Genomic DNA, 21,754 nt, shown 5'->3' with positions numbered 1-21,754 from the left:
TCTGTTACAGCAAGTCATATTTTGATTAGAAACCCCAGAACATTTTCCTGAGATGTTGATTTATGGCAAGCAATTTGAAAAATTGTCAGATTTACATTGGCATGATAATTACAAAATATTATCATATTTCCATAAGAGTGCTAAATTTGATCACTAAATTAATGTCAGTCATTTTTAAAGTCCAAAGAGAAGTTGTAGTCATGGTGAAACCTACAAGCATCTCTGAAAAGTCCTGTAACTAAGTATATATAATCGTGTATTCCTGGGTCAATACTGTGTAGAAAGCGAGCCAGGATGCTCCTGATGAAAGCCCCAGGATCCGGATGGAGTTGACACTGTTATGACGTAGCCTGCTGTACTTAAATAAGAGTGAGTGAGCCAAAACTTCTGACTGCTGTACTGTAAAAATCCAATGAATATCAGCTCCCCGTGAGGACACTTACATATCAGTTCAGATGAAGACCTAGCAGGAAAGTCTTGTCAGGGAACATCCTAAATGTTAGAAAGAGCAACAGCGCCACCTAGGACTGGACCTGGGCCTAAAAAAGGTTTTAGCTTTAATGCTGAATGTCACGTATTATTTCATGTAATCATTTAACAGTAATACTCCATAATCTCAGAATAATTTGATTAGATTGCCTGTTACCTAGACAATTTATTCATGAACACATTTAATGCTACTAAAAAAGTGATCGATCCATTGCAAGGCATAGATGGGAGTCCAACAGAATATTTTTGTTCCTCACTTTTAGTTTTTTTCGGTTTCATTTATGACCCTGTTATGTGACACTATAAGTGTCATACCTGCTGGAAATTATAGTACACTTTCACAACATCATATATAATACTGCTTTTGTAACAGAACATGAAGCAACAACAGCAACAAAAAATAATAAAAAAGGTTTTAATTAATATCATTAAAAGTCATTCAAACACATGAATGTTATAAAAAAATAATCACTGCAAAAATAAGAAAGCGCTCTCACAGGAGAAGCTGTAACTGATATCAGTTCTTATAAATAACAAAAAAAATTATACATTTATTGGAAGGTGTGCTTTATTACACTCTTCTACACACCCTTTATCAACCAAGGGTAAAAGAAAGAAAAACATCAGAATTGTGCCTCATTTGCTGTAGAGAAAGGCGGATTAAAATGTATACGATAAATTTGTTCAATTCACCATTTCAACATTTAATATAGATATCTAAGCACACTCAACATGTGTAATCTGACATTTATGGACAGCCTGGAAAAGGTGTGGAAATGAATAAAACTCATGGACATTTCTATAGTGAATATATACTGTTTCTGCTCTAAAATATTACAGGCTAGAAATTACAATTTGTTTTAAATAGATTTTTTTAAATGTTTCCTGTAAATCACAAATACCAGGAAAAGTCATTGGTCACAAAGATGTGGGAACCCTAGCAATATGTAAGGGGATGAGGACTAGAGAGACAGAAGGCATGAAGCGTTGCAGAAGAACTCCCACGACAAAAGCAGAGGGACAGTAAATCTGGCATCATAAATACGACGAGACGCTGGGCTGGTGATGGTTGAACGCCACTCGAGGGAGCAAGAGAGCCGACGAAAGGAAGAATTTCTCCTCACACTGGATGCTTTTCATTCCTCGTGACAAACAGCGTGAATAAATCATGGCACATCTCAGCTTGTGACAGTAAGTGTTGAATCGAGTTGTGGACAATCGCTGGTGTTAATGTATTATTTACACTTTAAGAGGTACTTCATGTGTCCGTGAGTGTGAGACACTCTTGATCGTCCTGAGATTGGAAAGATTCGCTGTTTTCTCTCGTGCACTGACTGTCTGCCTCTTTCAATAGTTTGGCCCTTTACTGTAAGGGTCTCTTCTCATCATTGCAGCGTAGCACATGTGAGGATGGCACACTCCTGGCTGGCCGGGCTCCCCGGGGTGTCCTCTCTTCCCTTCCTCTCCGCTGTGACCCGGCGACCCCGGTTTACCGGCCGGTCCTGGTTTTCCCACTCCCGACGGACCCATCGGACCTGGAGTCAAAGTGACATTCAAGCTCTTTGTGAACTCATTTTAAACTACTGTCCACCATGTAAATATTTATGCCTGCTTATAATGTCCGCCCTGATTATTTAACTCTTTCCGTGCCAGCGTTTTTGAAAATGCGTTGCCAGTGAGCGCCAGCATTTTTGACCATTTTCATAAAAGTTTCATGGCCCCCAGAATATTTTGTTGTATGAATATCTGAACATGCAATATTTAAAAAGAAAGAACAAAGCCTCTGGCTTTAAAAAAAGAAAGAAACCCGTTTTATTCTAGCTTAATGCGTTCTTTTTTTATCAACAATTGAATTTCATAAAAAAAAAAAAATTGAGTAAAAATCTGAGAAAATCGTGTTTTTGTCAAAGACTAGCTCTGGAAGCTTGTTTCCGCCACAGAATGAAAAATAAAAAAGGTAATTGCAACTTTTTATCCCACAATTCTGACTTTATAACATTCACGCAATTGTGAGATAAAAAGTCAGTCTTTTTTTTTTTCTTAGAATTGGACTTTATAACTCGCAATTGCGAGTTTATGTCTCACAATTCTGAGAAAAGATGTCAGAATTGCGAGATATAACCTCACAATTGCGAGGAAAAAAGTCAGAGGTTTTACAAAAAAGGAGTTAATAACAAGATGTCATATCATTAATCAATTTAATTTAATGTACTATTTAATTAATTTAATGTACTATTAAATAGGGGTGTAACGATATATTGTGATGCAAAAATGTGACGCTATGCATCGTGGATGTTAAAAATGTATCACAAGAAGATGCATTTTTTTAGTGGTCCCACATATATATACGGGAGGGGGGACTCATGGCAAATGTGATCTCAGGGAAAAACTAAAATAATAAAAAAGTATATGACCCTTTTAATTCGCACATGAATGGCCTGTTTCATAACTAGTGTTAGTGGTGGTTAGTATCTGCTCACCTGGTGGTCCTGGGAGACCTGGGTCTCCAATTTGTGATCGTCCTTGATTTCCTTTATCACCCTTTTCTCCTGGATCACCTAGACAATAGCCAGAAAAAAAATATTTTGTGTGCTTCAAAACAGACAAGCTAAATCAATATATGTAAATGTATGCTGATACAGATTTCACTTTGGAAGCTTTTAAAGGGTTAGTTCAACCAAAAATGAAAATTCTGTCATCATTTATTCACTCTCATGTCATTACAAACCTGTAAGACTTTCGTTCAACTTAGAATGTAGTACAAAATATCTTCATTTGTGTTTCAGAGACATTTCTGTCCCTCCGTTGACAGCTACGCAACTACCACTTTGACCGATAAGGTTTGTTCTCGCGTGTCATGCAGGTGCGGTTGAGCTTCTGTTTATGTTAGCTATTTGTGAATAAAAGTTTCAATTCAATCTATTCATCATAAAAAGCGATCGTGTCTCTTCGGGAAATTTGGACTAAACGTTTTACGATCTCTTTATGAACTTTCTGAAGCATCAAAGTGGTGGTTGGAGGGACAGAAATCTCTCAGATTTCATCAAAAGTTCTTCATTTGTGCTTCAAAGATGAACGAAAGTCTTACGGGTTAGGAATGACATGAGGGTGAGTAAATGATGAGAGAATTTTCATTTTTTGGGTGAACTAACCCTTTAATTCAGTCTTAAGCTGACAAACATACTTTGCAATTTGAATCCCTTCCAAATCTGTTTAGTCTATGCCATGGAACACAAGGAACAGGTGCAGTGAATCAGTTAACCAACAAATAACCATAGCAACCAGTAAACAGGGACAAAGGAAACATGAACTAATGCAGGTAAACTTAGGCTCTGTTTACACAACACTGTTTTCAAATAAAAACTGAAAACTTGATGTGTTTTGGCCGTTCATTTACACAACAACGGCGTTTTGAGGGCTTGAAAATGCCTCGGTTACGACTGTAGTAGAGAGAACGAGACACTGCGTCTATTGAGGGAACGGTTCGCGTGATGACGTCTTGAAGCACATGTGAAATCAGTCTAATGGTGTGGTGGAACGTCAGAGGCGGGTGACATCACGAACCAGAAAACTATAAAGCCTGCCCAAAACCAAGCAGCGCTAGCTTCGTAAAAGTCTGAAGTAAGTCGCTGACAGGCACATAGAAGATATGGTAGGTGACGCAGCATCTTATTCCCTCTTCAGGGAACCGAGGTTACAGTCATAACCGAGGTGTTCCCTTTCAAGGGAACTCACGCTGCGTCGATTGACACTGAGGGAACGTCTATGCCAACGCCACCATAGCAAGAAGTGACTGTCCTGTGTGAAATCGAGAAGAGCAGCACTAGGACGAGAGCACCTGGGACCCTGGTGTAGAGTCCAGGTTCAAGGAGTAGAACCTAACAAATGTGTGCGGTGAGGACCAGCCTGCCACATCACAGACATCTTGGAGAGCAACTCCTGACATAAGGGCCTTGGAGGCCGCCACACTCCTAGTAGAGTGGGAACGGACTGACATAGGTGAAGGTTGTCCGACCGACTCATAAGCAAGTGAGATAGCCTCAACTACCCACTTGCCCAATCTCTGCTTTGATGCTGGGGACTTTTTATACGCCACAGGGCAGCTCTGTGGACATAAGCATCTAGCGCCCAGACTGGGCACTGCAGGTTATTCTTTTCCTGGTCTGGATTTTAAAAAGGAGGAGGACAAAAGGCCTGCAACACAATTGATCTAGCCACATTAGTGGGGACCTTAGAAACGTAGCCTGGTCTGGGATGAAGTAACGCTTTAAGCATACCAGGAGCAAATTCCAAGCACGAGGGAAAAAACGGACAGGGCTTGCAGATCTCCTATCCTATTAAGAGAAGAGATAGCAAGGAGGAACAAAGCTTTTAAAGTCAGAAACTTGGCCCAGAACCTCCTCAATGGGCTCGAAAGGAGCCATGGAAAGGCATTGAAGGACAATGGCCAGATCCTATGTCGGCACCCTGGTACGAGCTTTAGGCCTCAGCCTCAGAGTACCACTGAGGGAACGAGATACCAAGGGGTCTCTACCCAACGACATTCCACCCAAAGGAATGTGGTAAGCAGCGATGGCTGCCACATAAACCTATAAAGTGGACGGGGATAGACCTACAGTGAACCGCTCCTGCAGGAACTCCAGCACTGTACCAACCGGGCAGTTAACTGGGTACAACTGACGGTCACTACACCAAGAAGTAAAAACCCTCCACTTCAGGGCAGAAAGTTTCCACGTGGAGGGAGCTCTGGACTGTAGAATGGTATAGAAGCCCACAGTCTCCACAGTTCTGGACAAGGGGGTGAACAATCGAACCCCCTGCTTGGGACAGAAGGTCCCTCCTGACGGGTAACTCTAGAGGAGTCCCGTCGAGGAGAGACACCAAATCAGGAAACCATACTCGGCCCGTCCACGAACTTGGTCCTTGCGAACTCTCTCCAGAACTCCCGGGAGAAGAGCGATCGAAGGGAAAGAGTAGCCTTGACTACGTCTGCACCATATCATCCAGTCCCAGAGGAGCTGGATCCGTGAGGGAGAACCAGAGTGGACAGTGAGACTTGTCTCGAGAGCAATTATATAAATCAATGGAAATCTGTGAACATTCTGAGATAATGTACAGCGCTGTAGACACAGGCCTTGTCCACACTAATACGTTTTAGTTTGAAAACGCATCTTTTTCTCTCCAGTTTGGCCTTCCCTCCACACTGAGACGGCTTTTTTTTTATGAAAACTACGCTTTTTGAAAACGCTTTTCAAAGTTAATACCCTTGAAAACACTGTTTTCGCGTTGTAGTGTGGGCTGTGAAAACGTAGGTATTTAAAAACGATGACGTAAGTTTAGTCATGTGATGCATATTGAACCCATTTACACCAAACATATATTGGTGTGTGAGTGTGACCTGGACGCTTCAGTGAATGCTGAGATATTTTGCTAAATAAAATGATCCTGCCAGAAGAATTGCACAATAACTTTATTATTTATTTTTCAGTCAGTATCATCTCAGTGAGCTTTTGTGAGGTTTTACGCATGTGCAGTAAGGGGAATTCAGCATTTTTCAAAAGTTTCTCATCCACACTGAAATGTCGGAAAACGCTAGTGTGGACGGAGAGCGTTTTTAAACGAAAACGCTGTTGTCAAATGTATCCGGATTAATGTAGACGTAGACACAGTGTGATGTGTGTTGAGCATGTTGAGCATGTCTGTACCTTGCATGCCAGGAACACCAGGCCGCCCAGGTAAACCCCGCTGCCCTTGCAGCCCGTTAGAGCCAGATACACCTGGGAATCCTCGAGACCCATGAGGGCCCGGTGGCCCCGGAGGCCCCGGGGGACCCACGCGTGTGTAGCAGTGATCGCAGCTTCTGTGATGATTGTGCTGGCTACTCAACAGAAGAGTAGGAATCTCAGCTGTAACCACAAAACAGAATCAGACACAGGAAGGCTCTGTCAAAACCCATAAATATAGACATTCAGTGCTTAAAATGAACTTTGGTAACACCAGTTTAGGGTACAATTCTCACTATTAACAAGTTGCTTATTGACATCCATATTACTAGCATATTGGCTGTTTATTAGTACTTATAAAGCACATATTAATGCATTATTCTGCATGATATTCTACATACCTTAATCCACCCAATACATAAACTTAACCTTACTAACTATTAATAAGCAGTAATTAGGAGTTTATTGAGGCAAAAGTCATAGTTAATAGTTAGTTAATAGTGATAATTGGACCCTAAACTAAAGTGTGTCCTTTTTCACTCACCAGCCAATTTGGCCACTACCTTTAGTTAACTTACTGACCATTCAGAACTTCTACTACAAAAACAAAAATATGAGAAATAAACTGCTTAGATTTAAATGTATCTTTTAGTTTTATTACAGTCACTCATTGTTTGCGGACACCATACAAAAAAAAAAAAAAAAAAAAAAAGAGATAAAACAACTCAGTGGCTTCTCTTATAAAACAGGATTTATTTTGTTGTAATTTCGAAATATATCTGACTCCAAAATGAATGTTTAATGGTGAACACATTGAAGATTGACAGGCTGTCAATTCATTAAGTGATCAGCTGTTTCCTCACAAGAGTCAATGTACTGGATTTAATGTTTTGAAGCCTCATTAAACATCCATTTGAAAGCCGTAAAGTGTCCTTGTGTCCAAGGGCTCCAGACGGGAATCACACACTGGAGGCTTCATACTGTCCTCGTATTCAAGATCAAGACGGCGGTTCAAAACAGTCAATCATATCACCAGGCAAATGTTCACTTCAAGAATGAACAAAGTGTCGTCAATCAATTTAAAGAATTTAGGTTTGAAAAAAAAGTGCAAAATGGATTTTTTTTTAATCTATATTATTATATTTCATATTAGGCATATACTTTATTACCGAAAGTTGTACAATACAAATATTTGTCCAAAATCTGTTAATGTAATTTAAGGGAAAACTATGTGAGCTGCACTCTAGTCTAGATCTACAATAGAGATCATGTTCACACACAACGCCTCTGCTCTTACTCTCGATTTCTCTCAACATGAGTCAGTCAATACATGGAAAAACAATGTAACTTGAGTTACTTATTTAAAAATGTAACTCAGATAATTTGTTGTAAATGTCACCCTCCAGAAAGCTACAAAATAAAACTTAATAAAAAAAAAATCTGTGCACATTTCTGTGATGGGTAGGTTTAGAGCTAGGGCTTGGGTTAGGCCATAAAAATATCATTAACCTGATATAAAATCAATGGAAGTCTATGCAATGTCCTTTCTAATATAGTGAAACAAAAGTATGTAAAAATAAATATAAAATATTTGCAAATATATATATATATATATATATGACCTGAACAGGATTTTTTTGTGTGTGTGAGATTCACTTGTATACAATAGATTAAAAATGCCAGATAATTTTGGATACTCACATCGAAGGATGTCTCTGCAAATCTGCTGAATGTGTTGCTCAGAAAACTCTCTGCCCTGCAAAAACACAGAGTTTCTGTTCAACTGTCCATGCAATATTGGTAACACTTTACAATAAGGTTCATTAGTTAACATTAGTTAGTGTATTAACTGACATGAACTAACTATGAGCAATACATTTGTTACAGTATTTATTAATCTTTGTTAATGTTAGTTAATAAAAATACAGCTGTTCATGTTAGTTCATGTTAATTCATAGTGCATTAACTTACAGGAGAGGAAGGCATATACACACACACACACACACACACACACTGAACAATACAGTTATTAGGAAACGTATCACATACAGGTCGTCCCTCGGGTCCAGGTGTTCCCGCGGGGCCAGTTTCTCCGGTCAGTCCCCTGGGCCCCGAGGGTCCCGTCTGTCCTGGCTGTCCCGGGAGCCCCTGCTGGCCGTTCGGGCCCCTCTGACCGGGCTCTCCTGCTGGCCCTTTCTGACATGCACACAAACACAGCTCAACACACTCACACTAGAGCTCATGGTGACGGTGCGTTCAGATCAGAGATGTGCTCACCTCTCCTTTCTGCCCAGCTGGCCCAGTTAAACCCTGTGTGGAGACGAGACACATGTACCAACTGGGTTACAAAACAACAAAGCAACAATAGCTTTTACAAAGACACCTGTGTGATTTGGCAAAATATTATGTGATGCTAGTTCTTGTTAAAACGGACAGGAAATTAGTCTGTGATTTAAACACCTCAATAAAAATCTTAAAATGCTGCAAAATCACTAGATCAAAATCTAAATACTTCGTAGTAAATCCATAAAAAAAGTGTATAGTATATTTTTGCTGTCACTGTATTTCCCTACACCTGTTTGAAAAATGAGCCACTGAGTTAAATACTGTGGCTTAATTGTCCAAATAGTTGGGACTTCTTCACTGTAGTTTGTTTCTCACCCTTAACCATGAAATGAAAACATAAAATGTCATGTTCTACTTAGTTATTTTATGTTTTATGCAAAATACTCCTGTATGCAATAAAAGTGTTATAAAATGTGCCTTGCAAACGGCATTCAGCAAGAGAAACTACTCCACCTTCTGGTTGATTGTGTAATTTCAGATACAGAAATTGTTACTTATTATTAAAGTGTTTATTTTTATTTATTTAATCTATTCATCCAGTCCTGTAATTCCTAAATGTATAAAATTGAATGCGCTGTAGGTTTTATTAAAACAAAGTATACATTTAAAAGTTGGTACTTTTAAATGGTACACACACACACACACAAACTTACATGAACACCAGGTCTCCCAGAGTCTCCTCTTTCACCTTTCATCCCCTGTTCAATTGCATAATTTTTTTTAGTAACAACAAGGGCCACTTCTGAAGTACAGTTGAGTACTTGAAATCTTGACAAATTAAACTTATTTGTTTCATATATGTCAAAAACATTTATCATATATCCTGCTTTAAAGAACTGATCAGCATAAATTCTAAATTCTAAAATTTACAAAAAAATACCAAGTTAATCTATTTTTTTATTCTTTAAAAATAAATTAGAATACTTAATTTAAAAATCATCCATGAAGTGAATGCATTTGACTGCCAACTGAATCTGAAATAAATGACAATCCTTCCTGTCACAGAGATTTACATTTTCATACAGCATTTTCAAGATATATTAGGGCCCTTAGTTTCATTTTTCCCAAATTCCAAATTTCCTCTTGTTCCTTTCTTTTTAATGGGTTAATTACATTTTTTTTTAAATCAAAAATGATTTCTAATCAACTGAATTAATACAACTTTGACACATTTATAATTTATTAAAATGTTAACAGAGCCTTATGAAATGTCTTTTCTTCCCCAGAAATCCTGTTGTCTTTTTACATTTTTCTGGATTCAGTATTTTATAATACAAATTCATCATCAACAACAAAAAAAGTGACAATTAAACTAATGCATACATCTTCAAAAATGCAATTAATCTCTTCATAATCATATTTAAATATCAGTCTTTATGATTTGATGAAGTCTGCAGCCCTACATTTGATTTATTCATCCAAATGTTGCCAAATTCCATTACATTCTGCGTTATACAGTAAATTAAATTTTTATGAGTGGATTTCATGATTCCAGCCGTGTTTTCCTCGGACCTCACTATAGTGACAAAAGCAACATCTTACATGTCATTGTAAGTATACTGTAATTAAATCTGAAAAACGTTTAGTAGAACCCGCAAAACGGCCACATTTTCCACAGGAATACAAGCCAAAAGACATTTGCCAACATTTAACACATGTAACAAAAAATTTAGATTTTTTTTCTTCTATCAGCAAAAATCGAGTTGTCTTAAGAGGAGGACTGAAAGTGTTTCAGTTAGAGAAGGTTCCCTTTTGGTTTAATAACTGAGAGATAAAAAAACATTTCCACCAAAATCCTTATCCTTAGCTTTAGCAATTATTTCCCCTTTTTTCAGTAAACCACAATTGAAAATGATTAACTTACATCAGCTCCTCTTTCACCAGCATCTCCTCTTTGACCCTGTAAAAAACATTCACAGTAAGGTTAGTTGGAAAACCATGCAAATATACATACAAATTAAATTTTTATTTCTATAACTAGATAAAAAAGAATCCAAATAAAGAAAGCTTTCTATTATTTCACATATTTATTGACGAAAAATGTTGGAGAAAAGTATGAGAACCTCTAAGGTCATCAGTGGTTATTAAACAGGTAATTCGAGTCTGAAGTTTTGATGAATGGGATAAAAGTCAGGAGTGTGTTTATCAAGCCCAGCCCGACTGAGAGAACAGAAACCTGGTAATAGTCAGGTCCTTTCCTCACCATGCTTCAATCAAAAGATATTTCTGAGGACTTCCCAAAAACCATGCTGAAAAAAGTTTTTTTCGTATTCGTCATCCTAAAAATTCGTCCCGCACAGAATCCTTGCACACTGAGTCCGATGCATATTAAAACGCAGAGAATCGAACCCGATCCGAATTTATTTCATGACGGAGTAAAGTTTCGGAGGCAGTGTGTAAACGTGATTGACACAACGTGAGGTCGTATCTATTTTTTAACGTGCAAAACTTTCAGACAAGAATTTCTCAGTATACGAGGACCAGAACTTTGCAATTTTGCTTAACTATTTCTAAATTAGCAATATTGAGTATTGGTATAAACACTATATGGACAAAAGTATTGGGACGCCACTTAATTGTTGATTCCAGGTGTTTCAATCAGACCAATAGTCACAGGTGTCTAAAATCAAGCACTAGCTATGCAGTCTGCATTTACAGAGATTTGTGAAAAAAAGTGCTCAATGAATTCAAGCACGGTGCTGTGATAGGAAGCCACCTTTGCAATAAGTCAGTTCATGAAATTTTATCCCTGCTATTCCACGGTCATCTGTAGGTGGTATTATTGGAAAGTGGAAGTGTTTAGGATCAGCAGAAGACCATGTAAACTCACTGAGCGGGGTTACTGTGTCTAAGGCTACGTTCACACTGCAGGGCTTAATGCTCAATTCCGATTTTTTGAAAAAATTCGCTTTTTTCCAATTAAATGCGACCTTTTGTGATCTCCTGTGTGAACGTGAAATGACCCAGAAGTGACCCGCATGCGCAGAAGAGTACTCAACGGTCAACGACGTCACTTGTTGTTTGCGGAAGTACTGTAACTAAACTTTAACTAACTGTGATTCTCTCTCTCACACACACACACACATGAGCGCGCGCGCAGCAACCGTTACACAAGAGCCAGACAGCAGCCGCTGACCTATCTAATATCAGATTCAGCACAAATAAGTTAACATAACGTATATATAATGGCCGTGGGCTTTTTTTTTTCTTTTTTTTATTAACGGGCTCGTCGAGGTCGACCCGTTCGGCAGATTTACCTCAGCTCGACGAATATGCAGTCCGTTTTCAAACCGACGACTACTTCAATGCAGAATTATGACGTTTTTCGCGTATCAATGACGTGCGGGTCGGATATATGCGACCTGGCCGTTCAGACTGAAGTCGCATTTCAAAAGATCGGATATGTATCGGATTTGGGACCACATACCCAAGTGGCCTGGGTCGCATTTGAAAAGATCGGATCTGTGTCGTTCAGACTGTCATGAAAAGATCAGATACAGGTCGCATAGGGGCAAAAAAATCGGAATTGGGTCGTTTCAGCCTGCAGTGTGAACGTAGCCTAAGGGTGCTTTCACACCTGCCTCATTTAGTTCAGTTGAATCGCACTAGAGTTTGTTGTCCTCCTTGGTGCGGTTCGTTTGGGCAGGTGTGAATGCAGCAATCGCACTCGGGTGCGCACCAAAAGCGGACCAAACAAGCGTACCAAGACCTCCTCGAAGAGTTGGTCTCGGTACTCTTTCAAACGAACTCTGGAGCAGTTCGTTTGTGGTGAGAACGTGATCCGACCTCGAACAGACCCAACTACCAAAGAACTGCGCATTTTTGGACTAAACCAGCCGTAGTCAGCTGCGCTGTGCATTGTGTCACTGTTTAGCAACATTAAGGCACGCCTCCTCCTGAAGTGACCTTCGCCGCGTGCAGTGCATTAAAACATTATTTTCAAGCCGCATCCTTGCTTCATTCTCAAATGTTATTGTTTGCCTAAAGTGGTGTAGACAAACTATATAATAAACTATGACCAGGGATACAATCAGCCCACGCAGTCGTCTCTCCATAGTAAACAGCGGCGTGTTGTCTTTACTTCTCTTTGTTTACTTCTGGGAGTTCTGTTGGAATTTCCCCGCACGTTAATTCTGACCAATCGAAGTGCAGTAATGGAAATACTTTCAAGACACATCTGGCCAACGAGTGATGTGGATGTTGTCACGTGACTGCATTTTGGTTCGTTTCATCAACTCATCAACTGATTCGGACCAGAGAAATCAGTGTGGTGTGAAGAGGAACCAAAACGCCTGACAAATGCTACAAAGTATAATTTTTCGCCCTTGGTCCAGAGCAAATGAACCGAGCTACAGATGTGAAAGCACCCTAAGGCACATGGTGTGTAGTCGCCGAAAGTCACTAACGCTCAGATGATTTTCTTGCTGAAGAGTTCCAAACTTCCACTGGAATTATTGTCAGCACAAAAAAACTGTGCGGCGGGATCTTCGTGGAATGGGTTTCCATGCAAGACTCACATCACCAATTACAATGCCAAGCGTCGGATAGAGTGGTGTAAAGCACCACTGGAGTGTGGAGCAGATGAAACATGCTCTGACGGAGAACATTACCTGTCTGACTGCACTGTGCCAGCTGTGAAGTTTGGTGGAGGAGGGATGATGGTATGGGTATGCTTCTGAAGGGAATGGGTTTTACAGGGGTTGGGGTAGGCCTCTAACTTCCAGTGAAGGGAAATCTTAATGCTTCAACATACCAATACATTTTTGACAATGTTATGCTTCCAAATTTGAGAGCTTTGGGGAAGGCCCTTTTCTATTCCAGCATGAAGTCCATAAAGTCAAGGTTGGATGAGTTTGGAAGAACTTGACTGGCCCGCACAGAGTCCAGACCTCAACCCCATCCAACACCTCTGGGATGAACTGGAATGGAGATAGTGAGCCAGGCCTTCTCGTCCAACATCAGTGCCTGACCCTACAAATGCTCTACGGGATGAATGCGCAAACATTCCCACAGAAGCACTCTAAAATATTGTGGAAAGGCTTCCCAGAAGAGTGGAAGCTATTACAGCTGCAAAGGGGGACCAACTCCATATTAATGTCTATGTATTTCGAATGTTATGTCATTGAAGTCCCTGTTGGTGTAATGGTCAGGCATCCCAATACTTTGGAAATTAACCATATAGGGCCTTAAAATATTCAAAGTTAACCAAAACCTAAAAGGATATTAAGAGATCTTTAATTCTTCTCGAATTACTGTATGCAAACTTCAGGGGAAACAAACTCAAGAAGTGCTTTTTTCCATTTTTCAACTGTCACCATTGGCATATAATGCAAAAAAGATGGCTAAAGTCAAGAGATTTTACTAACAGACCGACCAGTACAATAATGATGCTGCCATCGTTCTAAAATAATTTTTACCCCCCTGTAATTTGGCTCCCAATTCTTAGGTGAAAAATGTAATTTTGACAAACATCTTGGATTACTCAATAAATATTCATCTATGCTGTTTTCTTAAATTATGTATGTCTTTCACCAGAAAAAAATATGAACAAAATAAAAAAAATTGAGCTGGGGACCTCTGGTTGAACCATATACCAATACTCCAATAAACCATAAACCAATACCAAACAAAAAATTGTCATTCCATTGAACATTGGCCTTTAGATCTATATATCTGCTGCTTTACACAACATGCCAATGGGGTCTATACAAAGACCCAACAGCACTTCACTTACATCAGGTAGCTGGTTCAGAGCTACTCTGGCTAAAAATAAAAGTGCTTATAGGAACTCATCTACTGTATCCCTACTGCGATGTCCATCTTAAAGAAATCTGTCTCCACTTTTTTTCAATACTGTATGTCGTTTCAGTGACACTATTGGCACCTAGCAGAATTACAAAATAAAATAAATATTCATAAGCTCTTGCCACAACTAATAAAGCAATTCTTTACATATGCACCTGGAGGAAACCCATGCAGACATATGGAGAACATGCAAAATCCACACAGAAAGGCCTCCTGACAACAACCACTGAGCTACTGTGCTGAGCTTTGTGTGTGTGTGTGTGTGTGTGTGTGTGTGTGTGTGTACTTGTACAACTATCTTTGTGAGGACCAGTTTGAGTTTTAGACCATTGGAGTGAGGACAAAAAGAGTGAAGTGAGGACATTTTGCCGGTCCTCACTTTCTGAGAGCCCTTTAAAGGCCTGTTTGAGGGCCAAGACTTGGTTTTAGAGATAAGGTTATAATGAGGTTAAGGGTAGGTTTAAGGGTCAGGGTTCGGGTTAGGCACTTAGTTGTGATGGGTAAGGTTAGGGTAAGCGACTAGAGATTGCATTGTGTCAATGAATGTCCTCATAAAAATAGATGTACAAGAATGAGTGTGTGTGTGTGTGTGTGTTACTATGCTGGTAATTTGTAATAAACAATACTGTATTATTGCATTGCGGCTAGTAGTTTCAAAATTGTATACCAAACTATACATTATTTATGTATACTGTATCTCTAAACTTGCATCATAAATCACTGAACTAAACTGAAACTGAAAACCTTCTCCAAAGATGAAATGAGTTACTAAGAAGAGCATCACGTGTAAAGTACCATGTGTGAGGCAGTTACTGCTACTGTTTTACCGTCTTTGAAATCATTTTCAAAAGACTACACACAAATTCTGAATGATAGATTCATAACAAACTTGCCACTTCTAACAGAGGGCAAACCCATAGTAATTAAGATTTAGCTCTAAATTTAAAAACAGCTGTCAATAATTCATGAAGTTTCACTGAAAGCGGCCAATGCTTGTAAACCACAAGCAACATTTTCATGAATGCTTTTCTTGTTCGCCATGGTAGATCATTACCTTACTGAAGTTAATAGAGCTACACTTGGAAAATCTGCTCACCATAAAGTGGGCTTTCGCCTCCAAGACTGACCAAAAATGCAATGTCAGTTTTCTTTCTCATTAAAATCAGAAGAAATAAATGCAATTTGGATGCAATAACAAAATCATTTTCAGAATGTTTCATAAATGTATGAGACATCCAAAACCCAGATGTAATGTGATGAGGAATCTTTATGAAGTGGACATTAATTATTCACCTTCTGTCCCTGTGATCCTGGCATTCCTGGATGTCCTGGCTGGCCAGCGGTCCCGGGCTCTCCAGGCTTACCCTTCATTAAAAAAGTATAATAAACAAAGTTAAAACATAAAGATACAGTTCATCAAGTATGTTTCCTCTTCTTTCAACCACCCGATAAGGTTTAATTTGAACAGAATATTTTACCTCGTGCCCTGGAGGTCCTGGTTGACCGGGCCCTCCACTTTCCCCTTTAGTGCCCTAATAATGGAAATTCAAGTTTGGGTGTCAAAGTTAATCAGTAATAACTTTTATTAAATATCCCAAAGGCTTGAGGAGAGGCTTGAGGAGTGGTAAAGGAGTGGAAAGGCTTCAGGAGAGCGGTTGTCTTTTATGTGTTGGAATGAACCTCATTGGTTCTTGAGAAGCTCAAACGTGCTGCGTAACACGAGAATGAACCTCATTGGTTCTTGCAGAAGTTCAAACGTGCTGCGTAACACGAGAATGAACCTCATTGGTTCTTGCAGAAGCTCAAACGTGCTGCGTAACACTAGGATGAACCTCATTGGTTCTTGCTGAAGCTCAAACGTGCTGCGTAACACTAGAATGAACCTCATTGGTTCTCGCTGAAGCTCAAATGTGCTGCGTAACACAAGAATGAACCTCATTGGTTCTTGCTGAAGCTCAAAGGTGCTGCGTAACACGAGAATGAACCTCATTGGTTCTTGCTGAAGCTCAAAGGTGCTGCGTAACACGAGAATGAACCTCATTGGTTCTTGCTGAAGCTCAAAGGTGCTGCGTAACACGAGAATGAACCTCATTGGTTCTTGCTGAAGCTCAAACGTGCTGCGTAACACGAGAATGAACCTCATTGGTTCTTGTGCGTTAAGCAAACTTGATTGAGCTTCTGTTTACCATAACTGATTTATGCGTTGATGAATGTTTATTTTTTAATAAAAGTCTAAAATCAATCTGTTCATCATATAAAGTGATTGTGTCAGAAAATTTGGACTAAACAACTCGATTCATATGAACTTTATGAACTATGAAGTGGTAGTTGCGTAGCTGTCAATGGAGGGACAGAAATCTCTTAGATTTGATTAAAATATATTCATTTGTATTTTGAAGATGAACGAAAGTCTTGCATGGGAGTGAATGACAGAATTTTACATTTTTGGGTGAACTAAATAAAGTTTAGGGTCAGTTATTTTTTTAAAGAAGTAAATAAATGCTGTTTTTTCGAACTTTGCTAGTAATGATGCTGAAAATTCAGCTTTGATCACAGGATTAAATTACATTTTACTAGATGTTTTTTTAAATTGTAATAATATTTCACAGTAGTGTTGTTTTACTGTTTTTCTGATCAAATAAATGCTGCCTTAATGAGCATTAGAGACTTTTCAAAAACATTAAACCGAGTTAAAAGTTAACAGGCCTCTTTGGAAGTTTTCAGGATTTATAGTATACAATGTAACAGTGAGCACATATTTCTTTCCTCTGCACTCATTTTCTTTTAAATGAAAAATGTTCATTTTGTGTCATAAAGTGTTCAATAAGTCATGAAGAAAAGCGTTGTTGGCTAGCATTCTGAAGTTTGATGAGAACTGCACTAGAGATTTGAAATCTGGACACGCTTTGTTTTCTCCCTCCTTGGACACAATCTAAAAAACATGATTTGAAGCGGAACAAGTTTGAAGTATCATAACCATTTATAATCTATGGCTTTTGTTCTGCACAATTACACATCACATGTAGCAATCCACATGCATGTCTATACAAATGATGAAAGGCGACTGAGAAAAACGGTGCAAACGGAACAAAGGGATTTCGCCATCTGTCAAGCAACTGTTTTGAAATCACTATAATAATGTAATAGTGACTCCAACTCAGTAATCAATACCTATAATGTTTTCCATATGAATTACAACATTACAAAGGGCAAATACATGCATTGTGACCTTAGGGCCAGGATGTCCACTTGAACCAGGCGTTCCAGGCAATCCCATCTCGCCCTGTAGAAAGACAAACACAATCAAATACACGTTCTTAACTTTACAGCAGTTAACTTGCGATCAGAATTTTTGTAACTTAAGCCATATTTTATCAAAATTAAGTGGTTCTGCTTCTGAAACGGAGTCCTTTTTTCTTTTCGGCTGACGTCCAATCGCTATATGGAACGCCCACTTTTCATGATCCAATCAATTCCTGATTGATAAAACCTTGTCCTGCCCTGATTTTTTTTTATTGTTGAATATCCTTTTCACTCAAAAATGGGTCAGTTTGGTGGATTTTATGTCCCCATCAAACAATATGGCAAATTTAATGTAAATTGTTACTCAACTTTCATGCCACATGGTTTCCCATGCATAGATGTACCCCATTAACAAAAATCAGTAACACTTTAGTTTAGGGTCCCTTATGAGTACTTATAAAGCACATATTAATGCATTATTCTGCATTAACATATTATATATCCCTGAATCTTACCCAATACCTACAATTAAAAACCGCCTTACTAACTATTAATAAGCAGTAATTAAGAGTTTATTGAGGCAAAAGTCGTAGTTAATAGTTAGTTAATAGTGAGAATTGGACCCTAATCTAAAGTGTGACCAAAAAATCATAATGATTGGCACCTAAAATATATATTTTTTAAAACTCAAAATAAAGGTTACATATACATTTCTAAATTACCAATTAGTACTGTATAATTATAGACTTATCTTTTAAATAGACTTGAAAATGATGTTGGCATTAGTGGAATTTTATTGGCATGGTTTAAATCATACTTATCTTACCGTTAACATTGAAACCCTTTATAAAGTCTTTAGTCAGGTCAATTCCAAACTTACACTGTTTTCACAATCGGTTCAAAAGCTTGGTCTAAACATAAGAACGATTCTTGAACGCTTGTGATTGGTCAAGGTCTTCAAGTGTGTTTGGGAAACGTCCCGTCCCTTACCATAACCGCCAGTTTAACACACTACTAACTAACTCAGCCAGGCCCCGCCCCTTTATTCCGCGTATGAATTATTTAAATTAGGAATATTGTGATGCTTTCGTTCCCGGAAGAAACTCAAGACTACAATGGAGGCGTTTCAGGGAGTTCAGAAACACTGACTCTGATATAGAGAAGAACTAGAGCTTTTTCAGGCTCAAACAGCAACATTACACACTAAAGAAATATGAACATGGGGAAAAACACAATAGGTCCTCTTTAAATATTAGGTGCAGGTACACTAGCTTTGAGCATGGATATCAGCAACAGGATATGATGACATAATCTAGGGCTTCTGTTTTTAATAACCACTAGATCACAAATTACAGGCAAATTCAAAATGTCAAATATTTGGTGTATTGAGCCAAGAGATCAATAAGTGACATCGACATTGTCAATTGGTAAAACATGTTTTCATCATATACTGTATGAATTCGCAAGTTCAGCAAACATTGGTACAGAGTAAAATCTAAATCTCTTCACATGTGCGAGTGTTTCCTCTCTCTCATGTTTGCATGCCAACGAATGGAAGCGATTTGAGCACCAGGGTCACCGCAATCCTGGCTAACTTGCTCATTGTCCACTGAGAATAGTCCTATTGTCTACAGCATTTGTACAACAAATAATGCGACTGCCTTTTTGGTTTAATATATTTCTCTCTCAGTGATGTTTTAAAGGAACACACAAATGGAAAACACAAATGTATTGCATTATGATTGGATATGATTTGACTTGCAGTGGACATAATCACAAGCATATTAAAAGTTACACTCACTTTTGCATTGTGATTTTTCAAGTGTTTACTATATTTTTAGATTTACTTACAGAGTCTCCATGTATACCTTTGGCTCCTTTTGGTCCTGGCAGGCCATGTTCACCCTTTAAAGAAACCAACAGATGTACATTTTCAATATGTTTGGGATAGCTTCATTTATAGTGAGACTAATAAAAAAAATAAGAAAAAATACACTGGTAGTAAAATTATAAATGGAGACTTTAAGAAAAAGTTAAATGGGTTTTGAATGACAAAAATGATTGAGAACATGCCACTTAACTATATTTATAATTAATAGAATTAAGTTGCTTATAGGTACAAAAATAGTGTTGGAAGTACACTCATAGTGCCTGAAAATATTGCCAAAAATAAGTTTTGTAAAAGAGCAAGAAGCATAACCTCTATACAACAACAAATGAGAAATAAACTGTCCACATGAGCAAAGAAAAAGGGAAAACATCACCTTAATTCCCCTCTGACCATCATTTCCAGGTATACCAGGCATGCCCTGTTAAAAAACAAACTTGCTCAATTCTTGTTTAACAATGAACTACTTAGAAAAATCCCCAGGAGACTTATAACATTCATTAACAGCTTTAAGCACTAGAGACAGAGTCTTTACACTAATGAGTGCATTTGAAAACCCAGTTACTGGATGTAGTGAGTCTCTGAGGTACATGGTGAACACAGCGCTGTGTCGGGACACCGGTGGGTTTTCCTGGCCTCTGATGAAGCTAACATGCATAGGATGTCTGGATTAATCACTTATGAAATGCATCCCTCCTGGCATCTTGAAGCTTTGTCAGTCAGAGAAAGTAATAGTTTTAACAGGACGTTGTTAAATTCGGAGCTAACACCGGAGATAGCATCAGGCCAACCTACACAATCTGTAGGAGGATTAAGATTTAAATCTCAAGGTACTGCAACTTTATCTTTCCTGTTATAATAATTAAAGTGCTAGTATTTTATGTAACATTACAATCATTTATAAAAATATAGAAGCAATAATGTTTTCAAAAATAGATCTAGCAAATAAGAGAAATGATTGCACACAGATGGGCATTTGTTGAATAGCAATAACCTTTGGGTTGCTAATTGCAAATTATAACCATTAGGCTATGTTAACCATTAGCTCTATTTTTTAAATAGTTTTCATTGTGTACACTTTATTATTAGTATTACTATTTTAATGTAACTGTATCAATTGTCTATGCAACTGAATAGTTTTCCTCAAATGAGCATAAAAAAAAGATAGAGTAAGCTTATAATGTGTTTTACACGGTTGAAACCATACTGTAAAAGACATCTATGAGTTTAATGGTTTGTCATTACTGCTTGCAAATCTATATGCAAGCTTTTTGGATTAAAATATCCAAAAACCACTAGAACAATGATATACACTCACCTAAAGGATTATTAGGAACATCATACTAATACTGTGTTTGACCCCCTTTCGCCTTCAGAACTGCCTAAATTCTACGTGGCATTGATTCAACAAGGTGCTGAAAGCATTCTTTAGAAATGTTGACCCATATTGATAGGATAGCATCTTGCAGTTGATGGAGATTTGTGGGATGCACATCCAGGGCACGAAGCTCCCGTTCCACCACATCCCAAAGATGCTCTATTGGGTTGAGATCTGGTGACTGTGGGGGCCATTTTAGTACAGTGAACTCATTGTCATGTTCAAGAAACCAATTTGAAATGATTCGAGCTTTGTGACATGGTGCATTATCCTGCTGGAAGTAGCCATCAGAGGATGGGGTACATGGTGGTCATAAAGGGATGGACATGGTCAGAAACAATGCTCAGGTAGGCCGTGGCATTTAAACGATGCCCAATTGGCACTAAGGGGCCTAAAGTGTGCCAAGAAAACATCCCCCACACCATTACACCACCACCACCAGCCTGCACAGTGGTAACAAGGCATGATGGATCCATGTTCTCATTCTGTTTACGCCAAATTCTGACTCTACCATCTGAATGTCTCAACAGAAATCGAGACTCATCAGACCAGGCAACATTTTTCCAGTCTTCAACTGTCCAATTTTGGTGAGCTCGTGCAAATTGTAGCCTCTTTTTCCTATTTGTAGTGGAGATGAGTGGTACCCGGTGGGGTCTTCTGCTGTTGTAGCCCATCCGCCTCAAGGTTGTGCGTGTTGTGGCTTCACAAATGCTTTGCTGCATACCTCGGTTGTAACGAGTGGTTATTTCAGTCAAAGTTGCTCTTCTATCAGCTTGAATCAGTCTGCCCATTCTCCTCTGACCTCTAGCATCAACAAGGCATTTTCGCCCACAGGACTGCCGCATACTGGATGTTTTTCCCTTTTCACACCATTCTTTGTAA

At 38.7% G+C, this 21,754-nt stretch overlaps 1 protein-coding gene across 3 annotated transcripts in view; it reads right to left on the bottom strand.

Moving 5' to 3' along the window:
* Positions 1-885: 885 nt before the first annotated feature.
* col21a1 (collagen, type XXI, alpha 1) overlaps positions 886-21,754 on the bottom strand; it is a 67,119-nt gene continuing 46,250 nt past the window's right edge. For 2 of the 3 annotated variants that reach the window (XM_084391449.1, XM_084391448.1), the window contains exons 17-29: positions 19,871-19,915; positions 19,458-19,511; positions 17,593-17,646; positions 15,842-15,895; positions 15,657-15,728; positions 10,423-10,458; positions 9,212-9,256; positions 8,490-8,522; positions 8,262-8,408; positions 7,914-7,968; positions 6,195-6,395; positions 2,970-3,047; positions 886-2,024 (exon numbers count right to left, since the gene is read on the bottom strand). In XM_084391449.1, the coding sequence (XP_084247575.1) occupies positions 1,837-2,024; positions 2,970-3,047; positions 6,195-6,395; positions 7,914-7,968; positions 8,262-8,408; positions 8,490-8,522; positions 9,212-9,256; positions 10,423-10,458; positions 15,657-15,728; positions 15,842-15,895; positions 17,593-17,646; positions 19,458-19,511; positions 19,871-19,915 (1,062 nt within the window). In that variant the 3' untranslated portion in view covers positions 886-1,836. The remainder of the gene's footprint in view (positions 2,025-2,969; positions 3,048-6,194; positions 6,396-7,913; positions 7,969-8,261; positions 8,409-8,489; positions 8,523-9,211; positions 9,257-10,422; positions 10,459-15,656; positions 15,729-15,841; positions 15,896-17,592; positions 17,647-19,457; positions 19,512-19,870; positions 19,916-21,754) is intronic. The other variant, XR_014625582.1, reaches the window with a different exon arrangement.

The sequence above is a fragment of the Rutilus rutilus genome (assembly GCF_951802725.1).
Source record: "Rutilus rutilus genome assembly, chromosome: 20".
Taxonomy (NCBI): domain Eukaryota; kingdom Metazoa; phylum Chordata; class Actinopteri; order Cypriniformes; family Leuciscidae; genus Rutilus; species Rutilus rutilus.
The sequence above is the reverse complement of the archived record's forward strand: the minus strand, read 5'-3'. Positions and strand labels throughout refer to the sequence as shown.